Raw genomic sequence first — 12,319 nt, 5'->3', positions numbered from 1 at the left:
TCGCCATTTATTAGTGGACTGTCCCCACTTTCAGAACATCCGCTTAGATACTTTTAAATCAGTTGCTAAAACACAGTCATCAATAAATTTATTGCAGATTCTGGGAGATGATTCTAATAAAAAGGAACTATTTACTTTCCTAAACCGGATACAAATATATCATAAAATATAGATATTATTTCATATTCACCATTAGAAGACACAATGTGGCCCAAGTAGCCTATGTGTCGTTAAACCCAACAACAACAGATCTGGAACATAAAGGAATTGATAATGCCAATCTGGAATTATGATAATGGTTGATCTGGAACATAAAGGAATTGATAATGCAAAGAAACAAGCTTGGCATTATCAATTCCTTTGTGTTCCAGATCAACTACTTTCTACTTTACTCCTTCCCTGGTTGTCATAATGCACTTCTGCTTCCTTGCGCTTATTTTAAAATTCCGCTAAATTAAATCTCATCCCACCTTAATGCATTAACTTAACCATTCCACCTTATATTTAGCCATCAGTCTTTTCATAAAACTATTGCAGATTATATTCAAGGTGAGTACCACACTTTAAGCATTTCGCTATTTTTATATTAGTCTATTATCATGGTACTATAAGAATTCTATAACTTTATACTTGTCAGGAAATAAAATATTAATAATAAATGTTGCTTTTAATAATAATTGCATTAACAAATATGGGATAAAATTTGTTGCAGTTTAAAAAAAAAAAAAAAAAAAAGTAAATTTCTAGACATTCAGATATTTTAGTTTAGATTTTTTAAAACTATTTTTGTACCACACTACTTTGCCTCTGTCGATGAAAAACTTTGACATCAGTTTTACCTGACATTTTCACATTTATCTTCAGATGATTTATTAGCTCATATTTTTAGTTAAGTTTTGAGTATTTCCATTTTTTCATGCTGCTTCTTTTTTTCTTATTAAGCATATTCTTTGTTGGGTTTAAGATAGATCATCTTCCCATCTTGACCTTTCTTTATTTCCTCTGTTTGCTTATAGGCCTATAGTTCTTTAATCACATTCTTTTTACCTATTAATATATCCACTCATTAATAGATTTTGTTTTACATTGTTTCCTGATTTATTCTTTTAACTGGTGCCTCTGTAGCCAGATGGGCAGGAGTAGCTGTGCATAGCACATGCTTCTTGATTAGACCAGGGTTCGAGTCTGTGACCACCAAATATGGAGGATGCAGAAGGTCAAGAAATGACCATCGCATATCCCTGGAGCAATATGGCCTTAGTTGCTAATGCTCCTAAAAACCAAATAACAACAACAACTCTTAAAACGTGCCTCTGTAGCCAGGTGGGAAGGAGCAGCAGTGCGTAGCACACGCTTCTTGATTAGACTGGGGTTCGAGCCCGTCACCACCAAATACGGAGGATGCTGAAAGGTCAGGGAATGACCACTGCATATTCCTGGAGCAATATGGCCTTGGTTGCTAATGCTCCTAAAATAACAAACAAACAACTCTTAACTTTATCTCTTAATGTGTTATTAGTTATTTTCCTTAATGTTCCAAATTGTATTACTTAATCTTCTCACTCCTTTGGTATTATACTTGCATTTTATGCATGTCTTTTTGTAATAACTAAGAGGAAATCAGAAGAGAAATTGTTGAAATTAAATATAAAAAAGGCACTTGGGATGGTTGGTTTTTTTCCAATTATATTAAGGGAGGCAGCAAAGGGGTAAACAAGCCTTATCCATAATTATGAAAGCATCTTTGGATTCAGGGAAGGTCCCTGTGGACTAATGATGTGCAAATGTATCCCCAATTTACAAAGGAGATCAAAGGATAACATGAGTAATTAAAGACCTGTTAGCTTAACTTCTGTTCCAGGGAACAGAATGGAGTCACTGGTTAAAGAAGTAACGTAGGACCATCTAGATAGGAGTGCAGTTATACTACAGTCACAGCATGGGTTCATTAAGGGAAGATCTTGTCTGACTAGTTCGATCTGTAAATTGCAGCATCTGGAGACTTCAGACTTTGAATGACTTGAGAAAACCCAATGCTGATGGGTTTCAACCTCTTGTTCAGACTATGCACATGAGGGAGCATAAAGAAGGGATTTTGGTGTGGGGGAGGACAATGAAGGAATATCATCTTGATCATTAATTGTTTTTGATATCTTTTTTTTTTTTTTTTGGAGAAAAATTAAAAGGGTCATTGAATAGGAATTATTTTGAAATGGTGAAGGAAAATTTGCCAATGTTATCTCTGCTATCAGAAATGTTGTATAAATGCACTAGCTCTCAAAAGCATAAATAAAGCAAAAACATTTTATTAGATTATAGTAAAACATTAGTAAGAATTTCATGTTAACAGTACATAGACAAAATTCATCCAGTGCATAGACTGGATGAATTGTAGGTCTGTGAAAACATGCACTATTACTCTTTGAAAGAAATCATAGGTAAAGTGTCGAGATGAAATCCTTGATCTCATCTTGATACTTTACACTATGAGGGTTCCTCACAGGAGGATGTGGTGATTTGTACAGCCATTGAAAACAATTCGAGCCAACACCATTAAATCAACACCTACATATGTTCCTTGAAATTTGAAAATGTGTTGAATTACTCCTGAGTTAAGTTAGCATGCTGAAATGAGTTCTTTTTTGTATAGGATTCAGAGGACTACTGATAACTGGTCTTTGTTCATAAATATCCCTCGTGTGGAGACTTTTATAGGTGCTATGCTTGGATACATGCCCTCTTATAGATTCAGCAACCAGGATTAGATTCTAAAGCAAGATGCCATGCTGTGAAATTTCTACAAATCTTTGCTTAGATTACCTCACTAGGTTATCTAAGGATTAGAAGAAAGTCATCTTACATAGAGGAGATATGAAGATGGCATTGGATGGATTGTTGAAAGACAGTTTGTGTTATTTAGGACTGGTACTGTAATTGCTTATAGTACAAGTCATATTTGGACATCTGGCCACACCTTGTCTTTGGTATGTCTCCAATTTTGCTATTTCTTTCCAGCTCAAAAAATCATCCAGACAGTGTCTTTGATATAATTTTTATATGATGGCCATATTGAAATCAATAGAGCAAGTAATAAATGTAAAACACAGATGATCTAAAAAGGTTATTTTATCTAGTTACTAAAAATATGTAGGATGAATACCTCATTAGGTAATCTAAGGATATCTTTGGACGTATTAGCACAAAATATGGGGGGAAAAAAATATGTAGTTACATGCAAACTGTCCTGGAAAATGTGATTTACAGGTAACAGCATACATGCCCTATGGCATTAATTTACTCAACCTTCATTAATGGAAAAAGAATGTGAACCACAACCAACTTGCAGTTAGCAGCTTTTCTAACATCAACTCTAATATCTGTGGTGGTCAGCATGATCGTGTCTACTTGAATTTGTCTTCAGTTTTGATTACATTAATGGAAAAAGAATGTGAACCACAACCAACTTGCAATTAGCAGCTTTTCTAACTATCAACTCTAATCTGTGGTGGTCAGCATGATCATGTTTATTTGAATTTGTCTTCAGTTTTGATTGGGTTTGCTTTCTCATTCTAATTTATTCCCCTAAATACCTTTTATAAAAAAAGGTGTCTTTTTCATTGAACAGGTCTCTCTCCTTGGTCATACTGTTTTGTTTGATTCTAGTGATAGCTGTCTTAAGTCTTTCTGGCATCCTATTCAAATCTTGAATGCTTTTAGCTTTTTTTTTTTTTTTTTTTTTTCCTGCTCTAATTCCTTTCCTTCTGTCTTTAAAGATGCCCCTCATTTCTTATGCAAATAATATGAAGGTTTAGACAATCTCTCCCACCCAGGTGGAAGCTATTTCCAAAAATTTGTCCATGAACAATTTTTTTCTTCTATCACTTACTCTATTTTGTCCCCCACACCAATCCAAGATAAATTTGCCCCACATATCACCTTTATCAAGAAGTAATTGGCAAAGATGATATAGCTCAGAACCTGTCTTACTTATTAAAATGCTTATTTCAATACAAATCAAATCAAAATTCATATGCTTTATCTGCATTCAATTTTGACCAGGTTGAGAAGACTTTCTGCTCTCTGAATATAAGTTCTATGATGCTAAAATCTGGTCAGTTGCTGCTGTCCCTTCCAACCTTAAGAATCTTTTTTTTGTTGAATATCAGTTTCTAACCCTGGCCAATCATAATTCTGTATATCATTGTACCTTGCCTTGCTTTGAAATAGCCCTTACAGGTTCCACAAGTGTTTTTAATTGCCATCGTCCCAACTTGATAGAAAAGGCCTGAATTCAAATCCCATAAATGGCACAAGGAATTTTTATGGGTGCTTTCAAAATTTAGTGAAGTCAATCAATCCAGATCAGGGTTACATTGTTATTTTCTCCCTTGAAAATTTGGGGTTTTCATCCAGCAATCATTTTATAGTCAATGGCTGAAGAATACAAGCAATAATAGACAAAATGTACTGATGCCTCAGCTTTAGTTGCTTTGGCACTTAACACACATCTTATATACTCATTTGGCTGATATCTTTGAATGCTACCTTTAAACTTTTTGCTTATGCATATGAATCCTCTGTTAGTTGGGACAAAGTTGGCTGTGCATGTGGCTCCAAGTGCTACCAGGCAGAACCCATGTCGATTCTAATGCAATTAGAGTTCAGTTCTTCTCACTCTCTCACTGATTAACATTCTGATTATTAACATCAGCCATCAATTTATTCCATTCTGATTTATATTGCAGAAATGAAATTGTTAATATAATCTCATTTGTGAAATCTCTTTCTACTTTACCCTGTGTCTTTATAGTGTTTCTTATAGTCTGTGCTTATGTATATTTTATTTACCCTATATGTGCATTCTTTTCTCTCTTTTTTGTTATTATTATTCATTTATTTATTTAAAATATACAGTTTAAATGATTGGCAGGAAGAACTGTTTGTTGCCACAAGAATATGAATATGAATGTTTATTGCACTAGAGTTTAATAAATGTTAAATGGATTTGATTTTAAAAAAATTGCTTCTCATATAAAAGACCACCAAAAAAATCATATAAATTCACCTGAAGATTTTTGTTCTTTCATTTTAAAAATGTACCTGTATTTCTTTTATAGTCGATGGTTGAAAGCACGGCAAATATGGCAGGAATTTGAGGGCCACTTGCGTGGCATGACATCATGGCTGGTTGGTGCCGAAACAATCCTTGCTCATAGTCGCTTGCCCAATGGGGAGCTGGAATTTGATCGTGCTCGTACTCATCAAGAGGTTAGTATATATATATCACTCATTTTTATTATCCATGTTTTACATATTTATTTTTCTGATTTTTTTTTTTTTTTTTTTTGAAATTTTTAACTATTAACTCTCAACTGATTTTCTGCATAGAAACAGGTACATTAAAGAGGGAAACTGGTTAGATTACACAAGTAATCCTAGTGTGGTCAGGTACATTGTATATACTGGATTTGGAGTTCTCATTTGTCCTATTTCTGAGTAATTGATTTTGATGTGATCAGCATTAAAATAAAGGAAAGAGCATTGCCTCTACTTTCTCTCATTTGGTTCTTTCAGGCATTACATAATGTTGCTGCAATGTATGATTAGATGTTATAACTGACCAGATATTTAAGTTGATTGCTGTTAAATAAGACTATATAAGAAAATTATACAGTATTTTATAGTAATCAACAGTACACGTGAGAGTATTCATGATGAATTAGCATTCCTTGTAATGGAGATATTTCCAGGTGAAATTTTCATCCAAGTTGTTTACAGAGAATATTGTATTAAGTAGTTAAGAGCTTCCATAGGCTCAATTTAATCTTCAAGAATAAACAAAGGAATTACCTTTATTCAGTCTATAGGACTTCTTCTTATACAACTCTCCTAGAATGCCAATAAATTACGAATGATAATTTAAAATAATTTAAAAAATTCAAAATGTGCTCCTCACCATCAGCCCATGAGTAATTCAATACCCCAGAATCACATTCGTAGACTATAATCTGACACCCCAAAATATCAAACCCCATGTAACCTCTAGTGAAGGAAGACAAGAAAAAATGCGGGTTTAAAATATAAGTTAGAATGCAATTAAAATATGATGAAAAATAAAAATATAAAATCCACTAAAAATTTCCTCTCTGAAGTGGACCAAAATTTTTCGACATGTCGTGCTCACAGGTTGGAATAAAATTAATGAATATTGTGTATGTGTGTTACATTATTAATAATAATAGAAGATTAATCTTTAGCGTGCATGCATTCGAACGACCATGAATCAGATATGAGAAATGGTTGACAGATGTTAATAGAAATTTAATAGAAAAAGAAACGTGTGATTTTATGTTTATCGCATGAAATGCTATTAATAGTATTAAATTGGAGGCTAAAGATAAAAAAATTGACACTAGACATAATGATAGGATCAATAAAAAATATTTTATTACAATTCCATATATTGAACACTGGTACAGACAACTTAATCTTTTTAGACGCACTGAAATGAAAATAGTGGCTAAACTGACACATAAATTACATTCGATATTAATGAACCACTTGGTATTATCTTCTTCTGAACTGTCACATGTTTACAATGTTTCTTGTAGGGATTGTGACTCTGCTTACGTTGGATCAACCAGATGTGTTTTAAATCTTAGGGTTAAAGAGCATGAAGCATTTGTTCGTGCATTGCGTGCCACTGCTTCGGAACTAGCATTTCATGCAATAAACAATAATCACATTTTTTTAATGAAGCTAAAATTCTGAATATTCAGCATAATTATACTAAGTTGTTAATTGCCGAAACTTTAGAGATGAAACTACAAAGTAATTCTATTAACATCCGTCAACCATTTCTCATATCTGATTCGTGGTCTTTCGAACGCATGTGCGCTAAAGATTAATCTCCTATTATTATTAATAATGTAACACACACACACAATATTCATCAGTTTTTTCCCAGCCTGTGAGCACGACACATGCCAAAGTTTTGGTCCACTTCAGGGAGGAAATTGTTAGTGGATTTTATATTTTTGTTTTTATTTTTCATCGTATTTTAATCGTATTCTAATTTATAATTTTAGTCTGCATTTTTTCTGACATAATGTCTTCCTTCACCAGAGGTTACATGGGGTTTGATATTTCTGGGGCCGGGTTGGTGGGGTATATGACTGTGTGATCTCTGGGTATTGAATTACTTGTGGGCTTGATGGTGAGGAACACATTTGAGTTTTAAAATTATTTTTAATTATCATTCTTAATTTATTGGCTTTCTAGGAGAGTTGGATAAGTCCTATAGATGGAATAAAGGTAATCCCTTGGTTTATTCTTGAAGAGAATATTGTGTATGAGACAAGTAGGTATTCCCTGTAAACAATTTGCTATGGACATTGCACAAGATAAGCAGTTGTGTAGAAGTGATGCAGACATCGCAAAGATGGTTATCACTCTTCTTCAGACTTCCCGTGGCCTTACCAAGCACATTGTACCTTAATGATTCAACAATTATGAAATGACTGACCATAAAAACAAAACCTTTTCATGGATGGGCTAAGTAAAGATTTTGATTTTTTCCATAAAGTTTTCTTAAAGAAATATTTACTTTCCTCTGTATTTCTGGCTTTGCTGTATTGAGGATAAATGGAAATTTATTTATTAAATTTTATTATTTAATTAATTATCCATGTTTCAGATTTTTTTTTTTTTTTTTTACTATTAACTCTCAACTGATTTTCTGCATCCAAATTAATCTCTGTCAATGAGCTTCAGCTCTTACTCTAATAAATTTCAATTTTTTTAAAAATATGTTTTTTTTTTTTTTTTTTTTTTTTTTTTTTTTTTTTTGGATAATGCTGTTTTCATATATGGATCTAAATATTCTTTTAGCATGGTGTGCAGGCATATCAAGAATTGGAAATTGTTGAAATAATGAACTCTTCAACCTATATGGAATATAATTTGCCTTTAATATCTTAAAGAATTGCAGATTATTCTCAGACACTTCATGGTATCGCCTGTACCACTTTTCAGTGAATTTCTGTAATGCTGTCTTTATGATGCCATCAGCCTCACATACAAGTTGGTATGTGAGGCTGATGGGTCATAAGGAATTCACTGAAGAAGTGGTACAGGCAGTACCACAAAACATCTGAGAATAATCTGTAATCCTTTAAGAAATTAAAGGCAGGTTACACTCCACGCAATTGAAGTACTCATTATTTCACCAATTTTCATAAAAATAGTTTACAATGTACTGCCAAAAGTACTATTTTTGCAGGAAAATCTCTGATTTGAAAATGTATTTTTCTTTGTATTGCTTGTAAAATTCCATTTTATCATCTGCCTTCTCAAAAATTAATTTAATTTCAGTATTGCATTATAAATTGATTATCACTAGCTACAACTTTGCAGGTGCTGTGCTTTTAGCAACTTAAAATAGCAACATGATTTCAAATGCCTTGTTGCATTTTCAGATTTCTCCAAATGTGGCTGATGTTTTTAAATAGAACGTTTTCATTTTTGGAAAATACTTGGATCACCTTTTCTGATTTGACTGGCCCAGTGCCTCAGTTTGAATGAATATATTATGTAATATAACTGTAATCAAGTTATTCTCAACCCAAGCTTTGTCTTCAGCTTATTGGGATATTATGATGTCGTCCAGAAAAAACATATTTTCTTCAAAAATCTGGTGCTGGATGATTCAAAAAAAAAGTAAGCTGTTTAAAAAAATCATAGTAATGAATATTGGCATTTATTTTTTTTTGGAACATACAAATAGACAAAGAACTCTGAGAATCTTTAGAGAGAATTTGTACAGGCATTCAGTATGAGTCACATGCCAAATATCAATTGGATAGTCTATTTCTTTCTAGAACTTGACCAGCATGTCTGTTGTAATTAATGATATTGCTACTGCTTCAGTAATCCTATGTTTCAATTCAGGAATGTCTTATGGCAATGATGGCACAAACACAGGCCACAAAATGAAACCACGATGTTAGGTCCAGATACCCTTGGAGAGGGGAGCCATGTCTTCAGTATCTCATAATTTCCATATCTTCCTTTGGACCAAGCTGACAATACATGTCATTTGCAATGCATATGATTGAGATAATTAGAACAGTATAAAATGTTTCATTTTTATCAAGCTAAATAGGCCTGTTTTCGTTGTCTCAACAGTAGTTAATTAGAAGAGTGCGCTGACTCTCTTTAAAAATTACAGCTGTGAATTACAGGCTCCGAAAAAGTGATGTGTTTGCCTTTTTATTTACCTAATTGTTATTTTATATTGTACTTTATACGTAGTCTTATAGTTATTGTTACGCTGGTTATTTTTTATTTTTAATTTAGATAAAGAGTTTTTGTAGATTACTACTTAATATACGTAAACTGTTATTTCGTTCAAATTTTGCAGCCATTGTTTTTGTATAGAGTAGTAGGGAATTCAAATTTTTAATTGTGGTAACTAGGCAGCTGTAACATATAATTATATAGCGTAATACACATCACTGCATTTAGGATTCTATTAGATAGCGTAGTATTGACAATTAATTAATTAAATTTATTGATCTTATTAATTTAAAATATCATGCCCCAGACTAGAGCAGCAAAGCAACGGGCACAAAGTGGCAGGAGTGCTTTGACTTGGGGGAGAACTGAGGGGGGAAATTCTCCAAATCATCACAGCCTAAAAAAATGTGCAACTTGTGAAATGTTTGCCGAACTCTGGAACAGAACATGATCTAGCAGGTGCAGAGAGTGTCTAGAAATTAATCATCAACTCAGCATTCTACTGGGTGTCTATGAGAGCTTGAGGTGTAGGGTAGGTTCCCTCAAAGAAATTATTATGAGGGGCCTGTCAAGCTCTCAGCTGCCCAACTCAATGATAGAGCTCACTCCTGGGCATCAGGCAACTGGCCCAGTTGCCAAAGGAACTAGTTATTGTTGGTGACTCTATTGTCAGGGAGACGGGGGAATATATTGTGTAAAAAGGATAGATGGAACAGGACCAGGGTATGTCTACCAGGGGCAAAAGTTGACGACATTGTAAAGCATATGTCATCTTTTAAGGGCACAAAAGGTGATATTGTTGTACACGTTGGCACCAATGACATTAAGAGTAGGAGATCTGCAGATTTACTTAACAAGTACAGGTCAATGTTGCAAAAAAGTCGTGAATTAGGGTTAAATTTGAAAGTGTCTGCAATTTTGCCCAGACACAATAGGAGGGAGTACATGCTGAGAGCCTTGTCAATCAATTTGGCCCTGGAGGAAATGTGCAAGGCTTAAGGGGTAAAATTTTTTTCAGCCTGGTGTGTGCTTGTTAACAGGAGAGACTGCTTCTACAGGGATGGGATACACTTAAATAGAAAGGGTGCAAGAATATTTGCTGATGCTATCGAGGCAGTGTTAGGTGGGTCGGAAAACTGATAGCTTGTGGGGATTCACAGACTAAAAGGTTAAAAGTAGCCGAAGGTAGAGGTGAAGGTGATTCTTGCACAACTTCTATTAGAATAAGTAGTGACCTGGAGCGAGGGGTGCTGGGGGGTTCAGGGACTGATGGCAATCATCGTCAAACAGGTGGGTATATGGGATGTGTTAGGGTAACTAATAATAAGAATAGGAACATGTATACTTGCATGTATACCAACGCTAGAAGTATAGTAAATAAATTTGATGAATTTGAAGTGTTGGTCAAGACATCAAAGGCGGATATTGTTGGGATAGCAGAGACGTGGCGTCACACAGATATAAGGATTGCAGAACTGGAATTTGGGGAGTACAATGTGTACAGAAAGGATAGAAAGGGAGGAGGTATTATGCTGTTAATTAAGAAAAACATAAAATCAAAAGAAGTGCATCCAGTTGATATAGATGAACAGTGCACTGTTGAGTCAATTTGGTGTGACATAAGCACTGCGAAAGCAAAAATAAGAGTAGGAGTGTGTTATAGGCCTAATGACTCGAATGAGTACAATGAACAATTGGACAGAGAAATAGAGTGGGCTAGTAAATCGGAATGTCTTATAATGGGGGATTTCAACTTCCCAGATATTGACTGGAACTTGTGGGTTGGTCACTCACACACCAATCAGACTTTTGTGGATTTATTGGATGATTGTTTTCTGCAGCAGCATGTTCGAGAGGCAACTAGAGAAAGTAATACTTTTGATCTGGTTATCAGCAGTGATCATTCATGTATTAGGAATTTGCAGATAAAAGAACCACTAGGTGGCAGTGATCACAGTGTACTGACGTGGGATTTACTTAAAGATTTAATTACCATCAGGGGTAAAGGAAAGGGTTTTTGCTTCCGTAAAGGCGAGTACAGTGGTCTCCGACAGTTTTTAAATTCTGTACAGTGGGATCAACTGACGATGTTACCAACAGTAAATTCTAAGTGAGATGCATTCAAGGAATTAATCGTGGATGCTACTAAATGTTTCATACCTATTAAGAAATATTGTTCAAGGTTTAGGCCTAAATGGTTGTCAAATGAACTAATGAGACTCGTAACTGAGAAGAAAAATGCATGGGATGCATACAAATTAACACGTGACACAGAAGCCTATGATAGCTACAAGTCGATCTGTAACCAAGTTACAAAGGAGGTTAGGCAGGCGAAGGCAGATTATGAGAAATCCTTGGCAAAAGATGCTAAGAAAAACAGCAAGGATTTCTTTACTTATATAAACTCTAAAAGGAAGGGGATGAATCTGATTGGTCCACTTGACATCGATGGTTCGACTGTTGATGATCCTGCTCAGATAGCAAACAAACTGAATGAGTATTTTGCATCTACATTCACACGTGAGGAATTATTAAGGTTTGAAAATGGCAGAAGGTTATCAAATTGTAGCAGGGTACTTAATGATTTTGTAATAACTGAGAGCAAAGTGGAAGGGAACCTGTTGAAGTTAAATGTAAGAAAAGCACCTGGGGTGGATGGGATCTATCCAGTTATATTAAAGGATGCGGTAAAGCAACTAAGCAAACCCTTAGCCATAATTATGAGAGCATCCTTGGACTCAGGGGAGGTCCCCACGGACTGGAGATGTGCAAATGTATCCCCAATTCACAAAGGGGGATTGAAGGGTGACACGAGTAATTACAGACCATTTAGTTTAACTTCTGTTCCGGGTAAAATAATGGAGTCGCTGGTTAAAGATGTATTGCAGGATCATCTAGACAAGACTGCAGCAATAATTCAGACACAGCATGGGTTTGTTAAGGGAAAGTCTTGTCTGACAAATTTGATAGGATATTATGATGTGGTTACAAAGGAACTGGATGCAAAAAATAATTTTGATAT

General features: G+C 34.5%; 1 protein-coding gene across 4 annotated transcripts in view; it reads left to right on the top strand.

Annotated features, from left to right (window-relative positions):
* Window positions 1-12,319, top strand: part of Dys (Dystrophin) — a 932,899-nt gene that overhangs the window by 505,864 nt on the left and 414,716 nt on the right. For all 4 annotated transcript variants that reach the window (XM_090379791.1, XM_090379790.1, XM_090379788.1 and 1 more), the window contains exon 41: window positions 5,118-5,268. In XM_090379791.1, coding sequence (XP_090235917.1) covers window positions 5,118-5,268 — 151 coding nt within the window. The remainder of the gene's footprint in view (window positions 1-5,117; window positions 5,269-12,319) is intronic.

This window comes from Mastigoproctus giganteus, chromosome 8 (genome assembly GCF_048544385.1).
Source record: "Mastigoproctus giganteus isolate SK-2022 chromosome 8, ASM4854438v1, whole genome shotgun sequence".
NCBI lineage: Eukaryota > Metazoa > Arthropoda > Arachnida > Uropygi > Thelyphonidae > Mastigoproctus > Mastigoproctus giganteus.
This window is presented reverse-complemented; position numbering and strand designations above follow the sequence as displayed.